The sequence below is a fragment of the Cnephaeus nilssonii genome (assembly GCF_951640355.1).
Source record: "Cnephaeus nilssonii genome assembly, chromosome: 17".
Classification (NCBI taxonomy): Eukaryota; Metazoa; Chordata; class Mammalia; order Chiroptera; family Vespertilionidae; genus Cnephaeus; species Cnephaeus nilssonii.
In genome coordinates this window covers 6294554-6317339 of record NC_137088.1, presented here as the reverse complement: position 1 = coordinate 6317339, position 22786 = coordinate 6294554, and the positions used below count along the sequence as shown (strand labels likewise).

Sequence of the window (22786 nt, the reverse complement as noted above, 5' to 3'; positions counted from 1 at the left end):
AAGGAAGGAAGGAAGGAAGGAAGGAAGGGAGGGAGGGAGGAAGGGAAGGAGGGAAGTAAAGTTCAATGTGATAGTGCAGATGGGAGTTCTCATTGTTCCTTCACCTCCCAGCCCCATCTTGACAGGTGCACCCAGTGGGACTGAAGTGTGTCCTCGGCCTGCACTGGAGCGGGAAGTGCACTCACACTAGCAGATGCCTGGGCTAGAGGACGTGGCAAGGTGGAGGTCAGTCTTGCCCTTGCCCACTCCTGGCCCTCACAGACACGGCCCACCCCACACCCCATCCAGGGAGCTCCTTGCTGTCCCCAAGGAGTAACTAAAGACAGTAAGGACTCTGGATGAGCCTTCCCGACCCACCATCCTCTGGGCCTGGGTCTCCAGGTTCTCCAAAACCAATTGGGCCGAGCCATCTCAAGTCTAACATGGTACCTTTATTAGAATTAATCACGCCTTAGCTCCCCCAGAGGAGCTATTTTTGGATCTCGAGGGCTAACCTTGGAGTAGGGCTGACCCTGTCCTCGAAGCTGAACTTGGCCCAGAATTTGCGGCTTGAAGTCACGGCCCCATACTCAGCCACTCAACTCCATCCGAGATCTTCCGAAGGCCTGGCCCTCAGGCTTCCTGACTGCTTGAGGACTCTTCTTTGGTAGTCAAAGGTGGGCTGAATAAGTCTGGTTCCGGTTCCATCATGGCATTGAAAAGGGTGATCTTTGCCACTTCCTCATTCAGTTCACCATATAATTTAGTCTCAGCCAACAAGTCTTCTTTGCTCATATCCTTGCTAAAGCCCCTGAACAAGCCATTGGAGAACAAGTCATGAGCCTTAAGTCTTGGAGCTGAAAAAAGCAGCACCTCTGGGGCAGCTCCCTGTCCTCATGGCCGGCTCTGCCTTCCTGAGAGGAGGGGCTTCCCCACACCTGCGGGGCGTGGGCCTGCGCTGGACCCTCGCCTCTAGCCTCTAGCATCGGGCCCCTTCCGTCTCCTGACCCTAGCCAGACCCTTCCACCTCCTGCGCCTTTGGGGTCCTGCCCACCATCTTCACCACAGTGCCAAGCTTTATGTGGGTTTACGCCTCCCAAAAACCCTGTGAGAGAGGAAGGCTGGGCTACATGTTTTTACCCTGTCTGTGCCTCAGTTTCCTCATCTGTAAAATGGGGGATAGTGACAGGGCCTACCGTGCACGTAGTGGTTGTTAGGATAAAGTGTGAAAAGGCATGTAGAGGACAGGACTTGACACGTAGTACATGTTCAATGCCTGTTAGCTATTGTTTTCACTATGTTATCATTACATGTTGCAAATGAAGAACTCAAGGCACATGAAGAGTCTCAGAGGTATGAGGTAACTTCCCCGTGCACATCTCGGAAGTGGTAGCAGAGACAGCACTCCAGGCCTTCCGGCTCCAAAGCCTGTGTTCTTAACTACTGTGCTGTCGCTCTGCTGCATTACACGCCCCTTGTTTACAACGGGGCAAACTCCTATTCATCCTGCAAAGCCCAACTCACGTGTCACTTCCTGGGTGAGCCTGCCCCAACTCCCCAGATGAATGGTCCTCTCTCCTGGGGCGCCTGTACGTCTGACACCCCTCTGTCAGAGCCCATTAGTGATAACTGTGTGCATATCTGTCTCCCCATGAACTATAGCTTGCTCTGACCACTGACAGCCCAACCCTGGTGGTGCCAATGAGAGTCTGAGGAGAATGGTGGGGAGGAAGGCAGGAGAAGGAGAGAGGCAGCGACCCCTGTAGTAGAAGCAGAGGGCCCTCACTGTTGCTCGGGACCCCTCAGGTTCGGGGAGAGAGTGATGCACTCTGTTGGCCCAAATCCCAGAAATGATGGTTCTGCCAATCACAAGTCTTCTCCAGCGGGCACTTAGGAGACCAGCGTGCCCACGAAGGGGATGGGGTGGAGCCTAATTCTTAAACAGGGTCCTGAGCTGCTGAGGCCAAGAGAGCTGATCTCGGCCAGTGCCCTTTGCCCTGGGAGGGCAGGGAGCCCAGGGCATCTATGAGGCAGTGCTCAAGGCCAGGCAGGCTTCCAGGAGGTAAAAGAGGGAAGGACCTGGCCCAGGCGGGACGGGAGAGCAGAGGCTGGGCTGGGGAGAGTTGGGTGGCAGCATCAGGAGAGCCGGAAGAAGACTATGGACACAGTGGCTCTTATGTCACAGGCCCTTTGGGCAAAGGGGCAGGAATGGACAGCACTTGTCATACTTTCAGAGCTTGAGAACCAGGCCCTGTGCTGACCAGAGCCCGCACACACCTACCTTCTGTACGAGGAAAACTGCTCCAGAATATCGACATGGGGCTGATTCTTCGTCTCTGGAAGCATATAGAAGAGGGACAGGGACAAAATGGTTGAGACGTAGCCAATATAATTGGATATGTTGGGGGGACTCCAGGTGATGAGTGCCAGGGACACCATGTTCCCAGATGCCCAGGCCAGAATCAGCAGCCCCAGACCCGTTGTCCTGGAAGGAAAGATCAGAGCTTGTGTAAGAGGCCTCGGAGGCCCAAAGGCTGGAAGCAGCGGCTCCCCCAAACACACACCCTCCATCGACCTATGAACCAGGAGTGTGGCCTTGGAGAACTTAGTTCTCCACTGATCCAAGTAGGTAGTCGTTTCTCTGGGCCTACTTCATGGGGTCAGGACGGGGAGAAGCCAGCCCCACGCCACACGGAGCGGGTGTGCGGAGAGAGCGTGGGGAGGAGGGCACTGGGCCATCAGCGAGCTCTCCCGCACTGAAGGGCCTGAGACTCAGAGTGGCCCAGACGGTCAGTGCGAGGCAGACAGTGGGGCCGACCGCCTGGGCCAGCGCTAGTGCTGCCACGCGCTGTATGACCTTGAGCCAGTGCCTTTACCGCTCGGATTCTGTTGTCTTATGAAGGCTAATGGTGGTGTTGGGGATCTGTTTTTGTGAGGGCTAGATGGAATAATCCATGTGAGCTTCTCCGCACACTGCCTGTCACGGGGTGAATGCCCAAGCTTAGCCGCTGCTGTCCATCTTGTTTTTGTCCTGCCTTCTCACCCCCATGGCCTGCTCCCACCAGGCTCATACCTGAGGATGGTAGGCAGGAGCTCGGCACTGTAGGCGAAGAACATGCTCATCAAAGCGGCCAGGCTGAGTTGTCCCACCAGGATCAACAACAACATCGTGGTTTTCAACTCTGTAGCCAGACAATGTGACCACCTGAGTTTGGGGCCATCTTCCCATCAGGCCAGGTAGGGGAGGCCTGCGCATCAGCTCTCCCTGAATCCCTCTCAGAAGGCATCTCAACAGTCCATCCCCACCACCTGGCCAGCCGACTCAGGCACTTGGTCAGAGGAGGGACTGTGTGCCGAGGCCCAGCCAGCAGGGGGAGAGTTGTCAGTAGGATGGGAGGTCCCATTGGGACCCATGTAGCCTCTAGGGCCACCATCTACCTTGCTGGACTCAGCCCCCCATCTGTGCCTCCAGAGGGTCTCCTGTCTTCCACATCCTCCCCCAGAGGCCCCCCATCCATAGGTGCATCTTTGGAGGGAGAAAGAAGCCAGGAAACGCCATGCCTCAGGCAGGTGAAGCCCATTGGAGCTGAGGGCTCACAGCCCCTCCTCGTCGGCCTCTGCTGGATCTTGTCCTGCTGGCCCCACCCCCAATCTGAACCCAGCTTTCTTGGCCCTGGGATGAGAGCAGACCTATCTAGTGGACATTCTAGTCCTAGTTTCTCTCACTCGTTGGAGAGTTTTAAACATTTCTGCTTGACTCATCATAGATTCACTTAAAAAGACAAACCAATGCCCTAACCGGTTTGGCTCAGTGGATAGAGCATCGGCCTGCGGACTCCAGGATCCCGGTTCAATTCCGATCAAGGGCATGTACCTTGGTTGTGGGCACATCCCCAGTAGGGGGTGTGTAGGAGGCAGCTGATAGATGTTTCTCTCTCATCAATGTTTCTAACTCTCTCTCCCTCTCCCTTCCTCTCTGTAAAAAATCAAAATATTTTTTAAAAAACTAAAAAAAAAAACACAAAAAAAACACACACCAAACACCAAGCAATAGAAATTGAAAAATGAATTTGTCTCACCATTTTGTTTTAGCCAGTCCACACTACCAACATCTCAGAGAAGAAAGGTCCCACCCAGTCAAGTGGCTCACAATTCCAACCCCCAGAGAAAGAGAGGGAGCCCCCTTGAGGCAGACCCTGGACACAGTGGCCCTAGTCCAGGCCCTAGCAGCTGAGGGGTCCACGTGGGCAGCAATGCTGACTGGGTGAGAACAGACATCTTCATGTCCACATCCTCAGCCCTGTCACTCTCTAGCCCTGTGAGGTGACCTGGGGGTGTGGAGGCGGGTACTCACTCGCCCTAGGGCTCTTTGAAATTTTGAAAATATTGCCAGCTCCCCAAACCCCCAGCTTTCCTTCTTTTGTTCTGAGGAATGCTGTGTCCCTGGGTTCAGCGGGCAGGTTCTGCTTTCCTGTAAAGTTACAGCTAACAGGCATTTTCCAGTCAGAGGCTACAGCTGAGCGCAAGGCCTTGGGGAGCAGTGGAAAGATTCTTTTTGCTGCATCTGTTCACATTATTTGTTTCTTTGTTTGTTTGTTAATCCTCACCTGAGGATATTTTTCCATTAATTCTTAGAGACAGTGGAAGGGAGGGAGAGACACACACACAGAGAAAAATCCATGTGAGAGAGAAACATCGATTGGTTGCCTCCCATACAGGCCCTCACTGGTGCCAGGGATCGAGCCTACAACCAAGGTATGTGCCCTTGACAGGAACTGAACCCATGACCCTTCAGTCTGCGGGCTGACACTCTGTCCACTGAGCCAAACTGGCCAGAGCTGTTCACATGTTCTTTTAAGATTTTTAAAAATATATTTTATTGGGGAGAGGAAAAAAAAGATGGCGACCGGCAGGAAGGTAGGGAGAGAGAGAGTGTGAGTGAGGAACCCATAGAGGAGAGTGTAGATGTGTGTGGTGTGTGTGTGTGTGTGTATGAGATAGGGTCAGTCAGATTCTGCAGGTCTTCCAAGGGGCTCCCGAACAGGGCAGCCCTAGACGGCGGAGCCCCGCGCACAAAGCGGACACTTCTCGGCGGCTGGTGCGGACGCGGAGACCACGCCATCTTGAGAAACAGAGCTGCCTGAGACTCGGATCCTGGCTTCTGACACAAACCAGGACCCTGCAGCCACTGGGGACAGAGAACTGCTATCACAGCTTCAGACAAACAAACAAGAATCCAGACTTCCCGGCAGATTTCCGTGAGTCAAAGAGCCTATCCCCCTCCTCGCAGGCGCTGATAGCGCCATAGTAACTGATAGACGCGCCCCTCCCCCAAGCTGCTGAGCGCCCACAGGCGTGCGGAAAGCGCCATAGTAACTGATAGACGCGCCCCTTGCCCAAGCTGCTCACAGGCGCGCGCACAGACAGTGCCATAGTAACTGATAGACCCGCCCCTGGCCCAAGCTGCCGAGCTTTGCGCAGGGACGCGCTCCCTCTTAGGGAATTTGGCGCGCGCTCGCGCACAGGTCAGAAGCAGCTCCCCGTCGGGGAAATCTGTCAGTGCGCACAGAGGGCTCCCCTTAGGGGAATTTGGGGGAATTTGGCTCGCGGGGCACAGCTCCCCCTTCGGAGATTCTTAAAAGCGTGCACAGAGGGGCTTCCCTTTGGGGAATTTGGCGCGCAGGACGGACTCCGCCCCCCTTCTGGGACTTTGGGAGAGTGCACTGAGCCGGCTCACCTTCAGGTTTTTAAGAATGTGCGCTCTAGCCGGTTTGGCTCAGTAGAGAGAGCACACACAGGACGCAGCTCCACTTCAGGGAATTTGGCACGCCGGACACAGCTGCCTGGGATCCCTGACTCACAGCGCATTCACACTAAGAGCCAGCGACCCCAATTCTTGGTGCGTGCACACACAGGGACCCTGATTCTCAACGAGAAACCGCACAAGGCAACAGAGACTTTGACACTCGAGTCTTGGTGCAGACACAGGGAAACTCTGACTCCTGGCACATGCTAAGGATCTCATTCTCGGCACATACCAACAGTGTGGTGCAGACAGGGCCCCTGATTCTAAATGTGCACACGAGACCACACGGAACACTGGGGACACTGATCCTGGGCAAGTTTGGTTCCCACCAACCAAAGACAGTCACATGTCCTAGTGTCAGAGCACTTCAGTGAAACTAGGGTGGAGCGAAGTCCCCACAGCACACGGCCCAGGTCCATGCAAACAGAAGCTTGAGCTTTCTGGTAATAGCCAGAATGGGGAAACGAAATAACTCACAGAGGAAAGAAAATGTGGAGTCGCCAAGAAAGGAAATTAGTGAAAATGAAGCTTGCAACATGACCGAAAAGGAGTTCAGAGTAATGGTCATGGAATTTATACATCGGATGGATGAGAAAATCAACAACTTATGCAAGAATCAGGAAGAAATGAAAAGTGATATAGCTACAATCAAAAACACCATGGAAAGTTTCAACAGTAGATTACAAGAAGCAGAGGACCGAATTAGTGAGTTAGAAGATCAGGTACAGAAACAAGCTCAAGCTGAACAGCAATTGGAGAAAAAAATTAAAAAGCAGGAGGAAAGCCTAAGGGAGCTTCGGGACAACATGAAACGAAGTAACATGCGTATAATAGGGCTGCCAGAAGGACAAGAAGAGCAGCAGGGATTAGAAAATCTATTTGAAGAAATAATGACAGAAAACTTCCCGGATATGGGAAAGATAAAAGTTACGCAAGTAAAGAGAGTCCCAAGCAGGATCAACCCCAAAAGACCCACACCAAGACATGTCATAAGTTCAATGGCAAATATAAATGATAAAGAGAGAATCCTAAAGGCGGCAAGAGAGAGACAGAGAGTTACCTACAAAGGAACACCCATCAGATTGTCAAATGATTACTCATCAGAAACACAACAAGCTAGAAGTGAATGGAAGGAGGTATACAAAGTGTTGCAAAGCAAAGGACTGAATCCAAGAATACTATATCCAGCAAGACTATCAATCAAAATTGAAGGGGAAATCAGGAGCTTTGCAGACAAAAAAAGCCTCAGGGAGTTTATCACCACCAAACCAGCAATGCAAGAATTGCTAAAGGGAATACTGTAAAAAGAAGAAATAAACAGGTAAGAAGGAATACAGACACAAAAATAGATATGACTGCAAACAAATACCTTTCAGTAATAACTTTAAATGTAAACGGACTAAATGCTCCAATCAAAAGACATCGAGTAGCTGAATGGATAAAAAAACACGACCCATATATATGCTGTCTACAAGAGACCCACCTCAGAACAAGAGACTCACACAGATTGAAAGTGAAGGGATGGAAAAATATCTTTCAGGCAAATGGAAATGAAAAAAAAGCTGGGGTAGCAATACTTATATCTGACAAAATAGACCTCAAAGTAAATGCCATAACAAGAGATAAGGAAGGCCACTTCATAATACTAAAGGGAGAAATCCAACAAGAAGAAATAATTCTGGTAAACATATACGCTCCCAATATAGGAGCACCCAAATACATAAAAAAACTCCTGGAGGATATCAAGGGAGAGATTAATAGCAACACAATCATAGTAGGAGACTTTAATACCCCACTATCACCACTGGACAAATCCTCTAAACAAAAAATCAGCAAAGAAACAGCAATCCTAAATGACTCACTAGACCAGATGGAATTAATTGACATCTTCAGAACATTTCACCCCAAAGCCACAGAATATACATTCTTCTCAAGTGCACATGGGTCATTTTCAAAGATAGACCATATGCTGGGTCACAGGCAAAGTCTCTTCAAATTCAAGAAGATAGAAATTATATCAAGCATCTTCTCAGATCACAGTGGCATAAAACTGGAAATCAACTACAATAAAAACAATCCAAAGAAATCAAACACATGGAGACTAAACAGCATGTTATTAAACAAGGACTGGGTCACCAGAGAGATCAAGGAAGAAATAAAAAACATCATGGCAACAAATGACAATGAAAACACAACAATCCAAAATCTATGGGACACAGCGAAAGCAGTCTTGAGAGGGAAGTTCATAGCTCTACAGGCCTATTGCAAAAAACAAGAAACAATGGTAATAAATTACTTAACCCTACAACTCAAAGAGCTAGAAAAAGAGCAGCAAGAAAAGCCCAGTGTAACCAGAAGGAAGGAAATAACAAAGATCAGAGCGGAGATAAATGACATAGAGACCAAAGAAACAATACATAAGATCAACAAAACCAAGAGCTGGTTCTTTGAAAGGATAAACAAGATTGATGGACCTCTAGCCAGGCTCACCAAGAAGCAAAGAGAGAGGACCCAAATAAACAAAATCAGAAATGAAAGAGGTGAAATAACAACAGACCCCGCTGAGATACAAAGGATTGTTACAAAATACTACGAACAACTCTATTCCAACAAACTGGACAATCTGGAGGAAATGGACATATTCCTAGAAAAATATAACCTCCCAAAAATCAATCAAGAAGAATCTAAACAGCTCAATAGGCCAATAACTATGGACGAAATTGAAGCAGTCATCAAAAAGCTTCCAGCAAACAAAAGCCCGGGGCCTGATGGCTTCACAGGAGAGTTTTACCAAACATTCAAGGAAGAACTAAAACCTATCCTCCTCAGACTATTCCAAAAAATTCAAGTGGAAGGAACACTTCCAAGCTCCTTCTATGAAGCCAGCATCACCCTAATACCAAAACCAGATAAAGACAACACAATGAAAGAGAATTACAGACCAATATCCCTCATGAACATAGATGCCAAAATCCTCAACAAAATTCTAGCAAATCGGCTCCAGCAGTACATCAGAAAGATCATACACCATGACCAAGTAGGATTTATCCCAGGAATGCAAGGATGGTACAATATCCGCAAATCAATAAACGTGATACATCACATAAACAAATTGAAAGATAAAAATCACATAGTCATATCAATTGATGCAGAAAAAGCATTTGACAAAATCCAACACCCTTTCTTGATAAAAGCTCTCAACAAGGTGGGAATAGATGGCTCATACCTCAACATAATAAAAGCTATATATGATAAACCCACAGCAAACATCATACTCAATGGACAAAAACTAAAGACATTTCCCCTAAGAACAGGAACAAGACAGGGATGCCCACTCTCACCACTCCTGTTTGACATAGTACTGGAAGTATTAGCCATTGCAATTAGACAAGAAGAAGAAATAAAAGGCATCCAGATTGGAAAAGAACAAGTAAAGCTGTCTTTATTTGCAGACGACATGATTTTGTACATAAAAAATCCGAAAGACTCCGTCAAAAAACTCATAGACTTAATAAATGAATTCGGCAATGTAGCAGGATACAAAATTAACGCCAAGAAATCTATGGCCTTTCTATACACCAATAGTGAACTTACAGACAGAGAGACTAAAAAGGCAATCCCATTTACCATCGCGCCAAAAAAATTAAGATACCTAGGAATAAACTTAACTAAGGAGGTAAAAGACCTATACACGGAAAACTACAGGACACTGAAAAAAGAGATAGAGGAAGACGTAAACAGATGGAAGAACATACCATGTTCATGGATTGGTAGAATCAACATCATTAAAATGTCCATACTACCCAAAGCAATCTATAGATTCAATGCACTCCCCATTAAAATACCAACGGCATATTTCACAGACCTTGAAAGAACTCTCCAAAAATTCATCTGGAATAAAAAAAGACCCCGAATAGCCACAGCAATCCTGAGAAAGAAGAATAAAGTAGGAGGGATCTCAATACCAGATTTCAAGCTGTATTACAAAGCCACTGTTCTCAAAACAGCCTGGTACTGGCACAAGAACAGGCATATAGATCAATGGAACAGAATAGAGAATCCAGATATTGACCCAAACCACTATGCTCAATTAATATTTGACAAAGGAGGCATGAACATACAATGGAATAAAGACAGTCTCTTCAATAAATGGTGTTGGGAAAATTGGACAGATACATACAAAAAAATGAAGCTTGATCACCAACTTACGCCATACACAAAAATAAACTCAAAATGGATACATGACTTAAACATAAGACGGGAAACCATAAAAATACTAGAGCAATCCACAGGCAGCAAAATGTCAGACATATGCCAAAAGAAATTCTTCACTGACACTGCCCCTAGGGCAATGGAAGCTAAAGAGAAAATTAACAAATGGGACTACATCAAAATAAAAAGCTTTTTCACAGCAAAAGAAACCATCAACAAAACAACAAGAAGGCCCACTGCATGGGAGAACATATTTGCAAATGGCATCACTGATAAAGGTTTAATCTCCAACATCTACAGGCAGCTTATACAACTTAATAAAAGGAAGATAAATGATCCAATAAAAAAATGGGCAACAGACCTAAATAGAATCTTTTCAAAAGAAGACAGAAGGAAGGCCAAGAGACACATGAAAACATGCTCAACATCACTAATTATCCGAGAGATGCAAATCAAAACAACAATGCGGTACCATCTCACACCTGTCAGAATGGCTATCATCAACAAATCAACAAACGACAAGTGTTGGCGAGGATGCGGAGAAAAAGGAACCCTCGTGCACTGCTGGTGGGATTGCAGACTGGTGCAGCCACTGTGGAGAACAGTATGGAGTTTCCTCAAAAAACTGAAAATGGAACTCCCATTTGACCCAGTAATCCCACTCCTGGGAATATATCCGAAGAAACTAGAAACACCAATTAGAAAGGATATATGCACCCCTATGTTCATAGCAGCGCAATTCACCATAGCTAAGATTTGGAAACAGCCTAGGTGCCCGTCAGCAGATGACTGGATCAGAAAACTGTGGTACATCTACACAATGGAATACTATGCTGCCATAAAAAAGAAGGAATTCTCATCATTTGCAGCAACCTGGGAGGAATTGGAGAACATTATGTTAAGTGAAATAAGTCAGTCAATGAAAGAAAAATACCACATGATCTCACTCATTTATGGATAATAAAGAACATTATAAACTTGAAAAAAGGTAGATACAGAGACAGTAAAGCATCAAACAGACTGTCAAATTACAAGGGGAAGGTTAGGGAGAGGTGGGGGAGATAAGAGATCAATCAAAGGACTTGTATGCATGCATATAAGCATAACCAATGGATGCAAAACTCTGGGGGGTGGGGGCATATATGGGAGTGGGGTGTGGGGAGGGCAATGGTAAGATATGTACACATATAATACCTTAATAAAAATAAAAAATAAAAAATAAAAAAATAAAAAAAATATATATATATATATATATTTTATTGATTTTTTTACAGACAGGAAGAGAGAGAGACAGAGAGCTAGAAACATCAATGAGAGAGAAACATCGATCAGCTGCCTCCTGCACACCCCCCACTGGGGATGTGCCTGCAACCAAGGTACATGCCCTTGACCGGAATCGAACCTGGGACCCTTCAGTCCGCAGACTGACGCTCTATCCACTGAGCCAAACCGGTCAGGGCTTCTTTTAAGATTTTTTAAAATAGATTTTGAGAGAGATAGAGAAAAAAAAACACAATAATGTGAGAACAAAACATCAATCAGCTGCCTCCTGCACAACCCCGATGGGGGATGGAGCCCACAACCCAGACATATTGACTGACCGGGAATTGAACCAGCAACCTTTCGGTGCACTGATGCATCTGTGTACACCCAGGGATGCATCTGTTCACATTTAACCACCCGATCTACTGTGGACTGAAAGCAGATGGGAGACGGCTGCCCACGCTCCTGCCCACACAGGGATGATTCCTCCAGACAGCTCCCCCTCTCCCAGGCCTCTGGGAGCTGTGAGTGCCTGGTCTTGGGGACCCCACCGCCCAGGGAGGGCAGTGCTCTAGCGATTAGTGCCTGCTCTGAAGGTACCTGGGCCCCTGCAGAGAAGGTGGGTTGTAGGTGTAGGAGGCTGACTCCCAGGGTGTCTTGTTGGAGAGACAGGGCAGGAGGCACGAGGGAGGGATTGGACAGAAGGCATGGGGAGAGGGAGGGAGGCTGTCTGTACCTGAGGGGATGAAAGGGATAAGCAAGTTCATGAAGCTGCCTTGGAAGAGAGCCCCAGCCATACACCACTTCCTTCCAAACTGCTCAAAAAGAAAGATGCAGCACAGCCGGGCAGGCATCCCCATTATGCCAGGAATTATCTCACTCATCTGGGGACTCACACCAACATCCTTCATCTTCAAGGTCAGCGTAGAATAGCTGTGACCAATAGTAAACCTGGAAGGAGACCGAAAGAGAACTACTCAGAGAGAAAAAGAGAGAGAGACACACACACAGATACCCTCATGCAGACGGGGCAAAGTGAAGACAGAAGGGAAGTGGGGGGGGGGGGAGCGGGGGGCAGTGTGGGAATGGAAGGGAGAAATAAACACAGATCTGGAATCTATGGGCCACACCCGGTCCTTAGGCCTTGCTCCCTTGCAGCCAGGCCATGCCCCATTCCTTCACCAGAGCTCCTGGCATGCACTTCTGTTTGCAGTCTCTGAGGGCCAGCTTGGGGACTCACCACACACAGCCCATCACCAAGGTCACCTTGCGCAGTTGCCTGTTGCTATAGAAGTCCAGGATTGAGGCATTAGTCACCTTCTTTCCAGGCACCTGTAGCTACAAGACAAACAGGACCAGCTAGAGGCAGAGCTGAGACCCCAGCTTGCTTCCACCCCTACAAGACCCACAAGGTCCACCTGACCCCACAGTGCCAGCCTGGTCTATGGTCTTCCCCTAACGAGATTTGATTTTGCTGTCACTGTTCCCTTCAAGCACTGGGCTGGAGACACCCTCAGGGCCAAGGTCACACCTGAAAGGATGAGGCGGGAAGAGGCCCTTCCACAAGCCCCAGCCCTGCCCTACTCTGGGCCTGAGGCCTCTTACCTTGTCCAACAGACTTAAAGGAATTGTCGTCTTGTTTATGTCAGCTGCATGGCACAGTACCTGCTTGGCCTCCTCCACCTTCCCCTTCACCAACAGCCACCGAGGGGACTCTGGGAAAATCCTGCATAGCACACCCTCCTTTATCCATCACTCCATGATGCCCCAGACACCCAAGTGGGCCCCATCCCTGCCTCAGTGGTGGCCAGCCTGTTCCAGCATGAGGCCATTCAGATGATGGAGGCCTTGCAGGCGACCATCAACCTCAAGATGTCCTCTGTCCCTCCTTGGAAGTCATCCCTTCCCCTGCCTAAGCCACACACATGTCCCGCAGCTGCTCAGTGGCACCCTGGCCATTACTGCCCCTGCCCGGCAGTGTCTTTCCCCTCTGCCACCTTGAAGAACTCAACTACTTTCTATCTCAAGGGTCATCCTCACCTGCCCAGGCACACGGAGGGCACTGTCTTCCATGCCCACGCCCTCTATTAGAGCCCATTTACATAGCTGGGACTTCAGCCCAACACTGAAAAAGTTGTCCCCTAAAGCAGCTCCGTTTTTCAGGCCCTCCTCATTCCTCAACTCCCTGTCGCTCCAGGGAGGTCAACTCAAGGTCATCAAGACCAACTTCACTAGACTTTTTTGGCTGGTTTGTTTGCCTTCAACCTGACCATTCCTTGTCCTTGAATCTTGCCTTTTGACACGTTGCCTTTTGGTTTTCTGACCAGCTGTCTGACATCCCTTTAAGGGTCTCTTCTGAGGGGGGTTAATGCTGGGGTTGCAGAGGCTCTGCCCCTGGCTCTCTCTCATCTCATCCCCACATTCCTCCCAGGGAACAATCCATTCACTCCATCCCTTCAAGGATCCTTCCCAACCCTCAATCTCCAGTCGGTTGGACCCAGCCCTGCCCATGCCCCGTGCCCGATGGCTTACCAGATAAAGGAGACGAGGAATAACACAGGGGCTGTGACCAACAGAAACAGCAACCGCCAGTGGGGAAGGCTGTAGGCAAGCCCACTCAGGAACATGAGCCCCAGAGAATAAAAGCTCTGGCTCAGGATGATGGAGTGGGCCCGGTGCTCGCCCACTAGCCACTCAACAGCTGTGCAGAGGCCAAGAGGACAAAATCCTGGTCAGCTCAGGGTCTCTGGGGCTGCTCCTGCAGCCAGCCTTCTGAGATGCCCAGCCCTCCTTGGGACAGTTCAGACTGGGCACACATTCTCTGCACCTCCAGGCAGCCTGAGGCGGAGGCTGTTTCCTCCACTCCACGTGCCATTGGATGGCAACTCTGTCCTGCAGGCTCATAGCTCCTCCGCCACCCCAGCCTCCCCAAACCCACCATCCCGGTGCACACTCCCCTTCATGCACCCCACCCCATGCAGCCTAGCCTCACTTAAAGCCATGCTGCTGATGGTGTGGCCCACCAGGGACTGGGATACCCCAAACCGGAAGAACAGGTACTGGTGAAAGCTGTTGACGAAGGCTGTCCCAAAGCCAAAGATGATTATCCCCACATTCGACAGCAGCATGGAGGGGTAGCGGCCAACCCTGTGGGCATCGAAGGAAGGCTGTGCCAAGCGCATGGACCTCCGTGTCTGGACCCAGCCCAACACTCGGGCCAGGTCCTGAGCCATCCATGGACCTCCAGAGTGTCCCCACCCTCGCCTCCCGCAGCATGAGACTCCTCAGCTCTGCATGCCCAGGAGGAGGAGGCAGGGGCACCCCAGGGACCAGAAGGAACTCTGGGAGACTCACTTGTCACTTATGAACCCGAAGATGAGTGCCCCTGTCAGGAGGCCCGTCAGGAACATGGACTGCACGGCTTCCGGGGAAAAGTCCTCACCACACACCAGATCGAACTGGGGATTACACGCAGGGATTGGCCACAGGCCTCCACCCAGGGTCAGCCGTCTGGTTCTCGAGACAGAGCCTCCTCTCAGGGTGGGTGTTTAGACAGAAGGGGCCTGGGACAGGGACAGGTAGCAGGCCTCAGCTCTGTCACTCCTGCCTTCCATCTGCATCTGGCAGACTCTGGGAGGTAGGCCTGAAGAGAGGGACCAGGGGCAGAGCCAAGCTATGGGGTAGGTGGAGAGGTCCCTGTATAAAGGCCAACATCACTGAAGACCCTTCCCCAAATACAGATGCTGGGCTCCGACCCAGAGGTTCAGATTGGCAGGTCTTTGCTGTGAAGGGCCCAGGTTGCATCTTAGACTGATTTTTTCTTCAGTTCCGACCTTCTGTGAGTTCAGAGGGCAGAGCCACAACTGCAGAAGCAGCTCCTTGGAGAGATGGCAAACCCTGCCATCTGCCCTCTGCCCCTACCCCCAAATCCACTCTAGCTTTCTGGCTAAGACGGACAAGGCTAGGGCTGGGCAGCAAGAATCCTAAGTTTCTGCCCCGGCCCTTCCCCTGCAGGGTGACCTTGGGCCAAATGCTAACCATCCCTGAGACTCAGTTTCTCCACTTGTTTGGGGAGGGGGAGGGCACATCTCCCGGCCCATGCTACAGGCAACTCAGGACAAGCCACACCTCATTGATTACTGATCGCGTCTTGCTCTCAGGATAGATCCACCTGCGGCTGCATGACTGTGTGTAGTTGAGGCCAAACTTGATGATGGAATCCAGATCCCAGGTTACAGGCAGGAACATGCGGCATGTCATGAAGCTGCCATTGCTGTGCCGGGGCAGGGTCAGATTCAGCTGCTCAGCCACTGACAGGTTAGGGCCCACGGCCAGGATCCAGCTGGTGTTGCAATAGGCCTTCTGCTCTGAGGCCACGAAGAGGTCCGCATACATGAACACAACCGCCAGGAGGTGGGGGATGAAGGCCAGGGCCACCAGCCTTCTCTGGAATGGGCCAAACTTCCCCATCGCTTCCATGATATCGGCAAACTTGTCATACTGGTTGATTTCCATGGTCCTCAACTTGCGTAACAACTCCACAGACCAGGAACGGGGGTGTTCTGCCGCCTCATGCCGTTGTAAGTTCCTGTAGGAAGGCTGGGATTGGAGCTCCACTGGATTGTCTTTACCAGCCATCTGTTCAGAGAAAGGATGCGGCTCAGTGTCTACCAACCAGGTCAGGGGCTGGCGTGGAGCCACTGACTAGAAATTGGCTTCTCTGTCTTGGAACAATTTAGATTCCAACCTTGATGTTCTCTGTAGCTCCCGCCTTTACTTCTGAAGTTTCTTAGTTAATTTGTCCCCCATTGGCCCGCCCATTCCTATTTCTTTAATGTTTTAGATCAGTGGTTCTCAACTGTTCTAATGCCGAGACCCTTTAATACAGTTCCTCATGTTGTGATGACCCCCAACCATAAAATTATTTTCGTTGCTACTTCATTACATTATGAATCATAATGTAAATATCTGTGTTCTCTGATGGTCTTTGGCTCTACAGCAGCAGTTCTCAACCTGGGTCGCGACACACAGGTTGAGAACTGCTATCAAGGTCGCCTAAGACCAACGGAAAACACAGATATTTACATTACGATTCATAACAGTAGCAAATTACAGTTATGAAGGAGCAACGAAAGTAATTTTATAGTTGGGGGTCACCACAATATGAGGAACTGTATTAAAGGGTCGCGGCATTAGAAAGGTTGAGAACCACTGTTATAGACAACTAGAGGCCCAGTGCATGATTTAATCATGCACCTGGTGCACCAGCTGGCTGGCTGTCCGCTGGTGCCCCAGGCCTTCCGAAAGCCTCCGGCGCGGCCATGGCACAGACGCTGAGCTCGCGGAGCCACTGGCTCCGCGAGCTCAGTGTCCTGCTGGCCCAATCAGCTACCCCGGCCACCCTGAGTCCCGCCCCCTGCGCCTCCTGCTGGCCCAATCGTGGGCGTAGCGGAGTGATGGTAATTTACATATTACCATTTTATTATGTAGGATGCCTTGCTAAGTGCTAAGATCTCCGACAATTTCCCAACTGCTGAAACTTACTTTACACACACACCAAGGCACTACCAGTCTTGCAAAAGTAGAGTTCTCCAGGGAACACTATTTCAAGACAACAGCAACAAAAACATCCCCAAATCTGGATCAGGAGTGGCCAGGAACTAAGGCCACAGAGATGGGGCTGATGCAGTGAGGCACCAAAATAGTAGGATGAGCCCAGTCAGCGTGGCTTAGTGGTTGAGAGTTAACCTGTGAACCAGGCTGTCACGGTTCGATTCCCAGTTGGGGCACATGCTCAGGTTGTGAGTTTGAGAAGAGCAGGAGGCAACCGATGAATGATTCTTTCTCATCATTGATGTTTCCATCTCCCTCCCCCTTCCTCTCTGAAATCAATAAAAACATATTTTAAGAAATATGTGTGCCCAAACTGGTTTGGCTCAGTGGATAGAGTGTCGGCCTGCGGACTCAAAGGTCCCAGGTTCGATTCCGGTCAAGGTCATGTACCTTGGTTGCGGGCACATCCCCAGTAGGGGGTATGCAGGAGGCAGCTGATTGATGTCTCTAATTAGCTCTTCCTCTCCCTTCCTCTCTGTAAAAAATCAATAAAAATATATTTAAGCCCTGACTAGTTTGGCTCAGTGGATAGAATGTCGGCCTGCGGACTGAAGGGTCCCCGGTTCGATTCCGGTCAAGGGCATGCACCTTGGTTGCAGGCATATCCCCCCAGTGCGGGGTGTGCAGTAGGCAGCTGATTGATGTTTCTCTCTCATCAATGTTTCTAACTCTCTCTCCCTCTCCCTTCCTCTCTGTAAAAACATCAATAAAATATATTAAAACAAAAAAATTAAAAATTAAATAAAAAAATATATTTTTAAAAGAAATATGTGCAAAGATACCCATTAGGGTGGCTAGCACTTTTATTTTAAACCCAGAAAACAAGTGTTGTTGAGGAAGTGGAGAAATTGGCACCTTGCACAGTGCCGCTGGGAATGTAAAAGTGCAGCCAAGGACTGCAGGCAGCTGTAGCAGCTGGAAAAGGCAGGACGAATGCGCCCCTAGAGCCTCCAGGAAGGAACGCAGTCCTGCTGCCTGACGTCTCCACTGGAGCCCAGCGAGGCCCATTCTGGACGCCCGACCTCCAGAGCTGCGATGTAGTAAATGTGTGTTGTCTTGAGCCACTAAATTTGTGGGCATTTGTTACAGCAGCCTTAGGAAACTAATACGGTGCATATATGTGTAAGGTTGGAGGGGGGCGGAGGTGGATGGAGGAGACTTCCCAGGGAGGGGACTTTGCTTTGCCCACAGAGATCTGGCTTTCAGGAGCCAGCTGCCCCCGCCTTGCCCTCGGGGTTGCCTTCAGTGTCCCCCAGCATCACCTGAATGCCCGCAGGGCTCTGACAGTCAGCAAGGCCCTGGAGCACTTGCCCCCTCTACTGACTCCACAGGTGCCCTGCCAGGTGGACAGGCCCCAGGTCACTGGTTCTCAAGGTACAAAAGAGGACCGTGAGCCCTGGCCGGTGTTGAGTGGTTGGTGCATCGGCCCAAACACTGAAGGGTCTCAGGTTCGATTTCCGGTCAAGGGCACCTACCTGGGTTTTAGGTTTGATCCCCGGCCCCATTCAGGGTGCATGCGGGAAGCAACCAATCTATGTGTCTCTCTCACATCAATGTTCTCTCTCTCTCTCCCCCCGCCTCTCTCCTTCCCACCCAGTCTGTCCAAAAAAACCCCACAAATCAATGGAAAAAATATCCTTGGGTGAGGAGTGACAAGAAAAAGAGGAAAGTGAGGCCTGGAAGATAAACATATAGCCAGGAGCCATGCTCCATCTGAGGCAGGAAATGGCCAGATGCCACACTGAAGCCACACCCCTGTGAGGGCAGCCTGCTCCTCCCACACTCCCACAGTCCAACGGTCCTGGCAGGCTCCTGTCCACATCTGTGCTGAGAATACGGCCCCACACTTGCCAGGTGTCATCAAAACTGCCACCCTCCCCACCCGCCCTGTCCCTCCTCCCTGGAGACAGAACCACAAACCAAAGCCAGGACCCACCTGAGCATACTCCAGGCCTAGCCAGGCGGTTGGCAGCAGAACCTTCGGGTTCCTCTGGTGGCCAGGAAGTAGTGTCACAATGGGGCGGGGAGTGCTCTGGTGGGGTAGGCATGGCGAGGAGCGGCATTCTACTCCAGGGGCATAACTGGCCACAGACCCCAGGGAGAGGCGGGGGCAAGGCAGGTGCGAAAGTCTGCACGTGAGCCAGCTCCAGGCCTTTGTGCAGACTGGTCCCGGCTCCTGGAGCCCCTGCCCTCCCCTTAAAGGTCCCACCTCCACTGAGGGAAGTTCTTCCATCTGTCCAGACACAACTCACCTGTCCTCAGTCCCCAGGCCTATGGTGGGGGTGGGAGGAGAGGCAGAGGCGGGACAGGCTCCCCCTTTGGCTGCTCCCAGATCTATCAGGGGCAGCGGTGAGCACTGAGCCTTGGGCCTGGCCCCCTAGCAGCTCTGTGCAGGGCAGTTCTTCCAAGGCCGCAGGAGGGAGGGGAGATGGCAGAGGTGGGGGAGTGGGTGGTGAGAGTCTGGGAGCTGCCTTAGGATGGCTTCTCCTTCTCTGAAAGGAGGAGAGGCTGTTAGGAGGCAGAATGAAGGCATGCAGATGGGAGGTCAGAAAAAGACACTGGTGAGCCCGGCCTGCGTGGCTCAGTGGTTAAGAGTCGACCTATGAACCAAGAGGACACGGTTCCATTCCTGGTCAGGGCACATGCCTAGGTTGTGGGCTCAAACCCCAGTGGGGAGCGTGCAGGAGGCAGCCGATCCATGATTCTTTCTCATCATGATGTTTCTATCTTTCTCTCTCCTCCCTTCCTCTCTGAAATCAATAAAAATATGTTTATTTTTAAAAAGAGTAGACTCTGACTTTGGATCTGGCTCTACAAGGAAGGAAGAATGGAAGGAAGGAAGGAAGGAAGGAAGGAAGGAAGGAAGGAAGGAAGGAAGGAAGGGAGGAAGGAAGGAAGGGAGGGAGGGAGGGAGGGAGGGAGGGAGGGAGGAAGGAAGGAAGGGAGGGAGGGAGGGAGAAAAGAAAGGAGGGAGGGAGGGAAGTAAAGTTCAATGTGATAGTGCAGATGGGAGTTCTCATTGTTCCTTCACCTCCCAGCCCCATCTTGACAGGTGCACCCAGTGGGACTGAAGTGTGTCCTCGGCCTGCACTGGAGCGGGAAGCGCACTCACACTAGCAGATGCCTGGGCTAGAGGACGTGGCAAGGTGGAGGTCAGTCTTGCCCTTGCCCACTCCTGGCCCTCACAGACACCGCCCACCCCACACCCCATCCAGGGAGCTCCTTGCTGTCCCCAAGGAGTAACTAAAGACAGTAAGGACTCTGGATGAGCCTTCCCGACCCACCATCCTCTGGGCCTGGGTCTCCAGGTTCTCCAAAACCAATTGGGCCGAGCCATCTCAAGTCTAACATGGTACCTTTATTAGAATTAATCACGCCTTAGCTCCCCCAGAGGAGCTATTTTTGGATCTCGAGGGCTAACCTCAGAGTAGGGCTGACCCTGTTCCCGAAGCTGAACTTGGCCCAGAATTTGCGGCTTGAAGTTCACGGCCCCAAACTCAGCCACTCAACTCCATCCGAGATCTTCCAAGGGCCTGGCCCTCAGGCTTCCTGACTGCTTGAGGACTCTTCTTTGGTAGTCAAAGGTGGGCTGAATAAGTCTGGTTCCGGTTCCATCATGGCATTGAAAAGGGTGTTCTTTGCCACTTCCTCATTCAGTTCACCATATAATTTAGTCTCAGCCAACAAGTCTTCTTTGCTCATATCCTTGCTAAAGCCCCTGAACAAGCCATTGGAGAACAAGTCATGAGCCTTAAGTCTTGGAGCTGAAAAAAGCAGCACCTCTGGGGCAGCTCCCTGTCCCCATGACCGGCTCTGCCTTCCTGAGAGGAGGGGCTTTCCCACACCTGCGGGGCGTGAGCCTGCACTGGACCCTCGCCTCTAGCCTCTAGCCTCGGGCCCCTTCTGTCTCCTGACCCTAGCCAGACCCTTCCACCTCCTGCGCCTTTGGGGTCCTGCCCACCATCTTCACCACAGTGCCAAGCTTTATGTGGGTTTACGCCTCCCAAAAACCCTGTGAGAGAGGAAGGCTGGGCTACATGTTTTTACCCTGTGTGTGCCTCAGTTCCTCATCTGTAAAATGGGGGATAGTGACAGGACCTACTGTGCATGTAGTGGTGCTTATGATAAAGTGTGAAAAGGCATGTAGAGGACAGGACTTGACACGTAGTACATGTTCAATGCCTGTTAGCTTTGTTATCACTATGTTATCATTACATGTTGCAAATGAAGAAACTCAAGGCACATGAAGAGTCTCAGAGGTATGAGGTAACTTCCCTGTGCACATCTCGGAAGTGGTAGCAGACACAGCACTCCAGGCCTTCCGGCTCCAAAGCCCGTGTTCTTAACTACTGTGCTGTCGCTCTGCTGCATTACACGCCCCTTGTTTACAACGGGGCAAACTCCTATTCATCCTGCAAAGCCCAACTCACGTGTCACTTCCTGGGTGAGCCTGCCCCAACTCCCCAGATGAATGGTCCTCTCTCCTGGGGCGCCTGTAGGTCTGACACCCCTCTGTCAGAGCCCATTACTGATAACTGTGTGCATATCTGTTTCCCCATGAACTATAGCTTGCTCTGACCACTGACAGCCCAACCCTGGTGGTGCCAATGAGAGTCTGAGGAGAATGGTGGGGAGGAAGGCAGGAGAAGGAGAGAGGCAGCGACCCCTGTAGTAGAAGCAGAGGGCCCTCACTGTTGCTCGGGACCCCTCTGGTTCGGGGAGAGAGTGATGCACTCTGTTGGCCCAAATCCCAGAAATGATGGTTCTGCCAATCACAAGTCTTCTCCAGCGGGCACTTAGGAGACCAGCGTGCCCACGAAGGGGATGGGGTGGAGCCTAATTCTTAAACAGGGTCCTGAGCTGCTGAGGCCAAGAGAGCTGATCTCGGACTGTGCCCTTTGCCCTGGGAGGGCAGGGAGCCCAGGGCATCTATAAGGCAGTGCTCAAGGCCAGGCAGGCTTCCAGGAGGTAAAAGAGGGAAGGACCTGGCCCAGGCGGGATGGGAGCGCAGAGGCTGGGCTGGGGAGAGTTGGGTGGCAGCATCAGGAGAGCCGGAAGAAGACTATGGACACAGTGGCTCTTATGTCACAGGCCCTTTGGGCAAAGGGGCAGGAATGGACAGCACTTGACATACTTTCAGAGCTTGAGAACCAGGCCCTGTGCTGACCAGAGCCCGCACACACCTACCTTCTGTACGAGGAAAACTGCTCCAGAATATCGACATGGGGCTGATTCTTCGTCTCTGGAAGCATATAGAAGAGGGACAGGGACAAAATGGTTGAGACGTAGATAATATAATTGGTTACGGAGGGCGGACTCCAGGTGATGAGTGCCAGCGACACCATGTTTCCAGATGCCCAGGCCAGAGTCAGCAGCCCCAGACCCGTTGTCCTGGAAGGAAAGATCAGAGCTTGTGTAAGAGGCCTCGGAGGCCCAAAGGCTGGAAGCAGTGGCTCCCCCAAACACACACCCTCCATCTCCACCCTATCCTCACACACAGTGCGGCCTTGGAGAACTTAGTTCTCCACTGATCCAAGTAGGTAGTCGTTTCTCTGGGCCTACTTCATGGGGTCAGGACGGGGAGAAGCCAGCCCCACGCCACACGGAGCGGGTGTGCGGAGAGAGCGTGGGGAGGAGGGCACTGGGCCATCAGCGAGCTCTCCCGCACTGAAGGGCCTGAGACTCAGAGTGGCCCAGACGGTCAGTGCGAGGCAGACACTGGGGCAGGCGGCCTGGGCCAGCGCTAGTGCTGCCACGCGCTGTATGACCTTGAGCCAGTGCCTTTACCGCTCGGATTCTGTTGTCTTACAAAGGCTAATGGTGGTGTTGGGGAGCTGTTTTTGTGAGGGCTAGATGGAATAATCCATGTGAGCTTCTCCGCACACTGCCTGTCACGGGGTGAATGCCCAAGCT

The 22786-nt window shown here is 50.9% G+C and overlaps 1 protein-coding gene across 1 annotated transcript; it reads right to left on the bottom strand.

Moving 5' to 3' along the window:
* Window positions 1-420: 420 nt before the first annotated feature.
* Window positions 421-22066, bottom strand: LOC307113499 (solute carrier family 22 member 14-like). The gene is made up of 12 exons (XM_079795133.1): window positions 22061-22066; window positions 18810-18863; window positions 15389-15898; window positions 14615-14718; window positions 14253-14407; window positions 13793-13961; window positions 12866-12986; window positions 12501-12598; window positions 11997-12211; window positions 3053-3161; window positions 2261-2464; window positions 421-790 (listed from the first exon to the last, which is right to left on the bottom strand). The coding sequence occupies exons 3-12, from the start codon at window positions 15896-15898 to the stop codon at window positions 613-615; spliced, it is 1863 nt and encodes a 620-aa protein (XP_079651259.1). The 5' UTR covers window positions 18810-18863; window positions 22061-22066; the 3' UTR covers window positions 421-612.
* Window positions 22067-22786: the final 720 nt, after the last annotated feature.

Excerpts from the sequence above, each read along its gene's own strand:
- LOC307113499 (XM_079795133.1), bottom strand. The coding sequence starts at position 15,898 with ATGGCTGGTAAAGACAATCCAGTGGAGCTCCAATCCCAGCCTTCCTAC. Across the intron at positions 14,719-15,388 it reads CGCGATCAGTAATCAATGAG|TTCGATCTGGTGTGTGGTGA; the intron begins GTGTGGCTTGTC and ends TGTAATCCCCAG. Across the intron at positions 14,408-14,614 it reads TTCGGGTTCATAAGTGACAA|GGTTGGCCGCTACCCCTCCA; the intron begins GTGAGTCTCCCA and ends CGATGCCCACAG.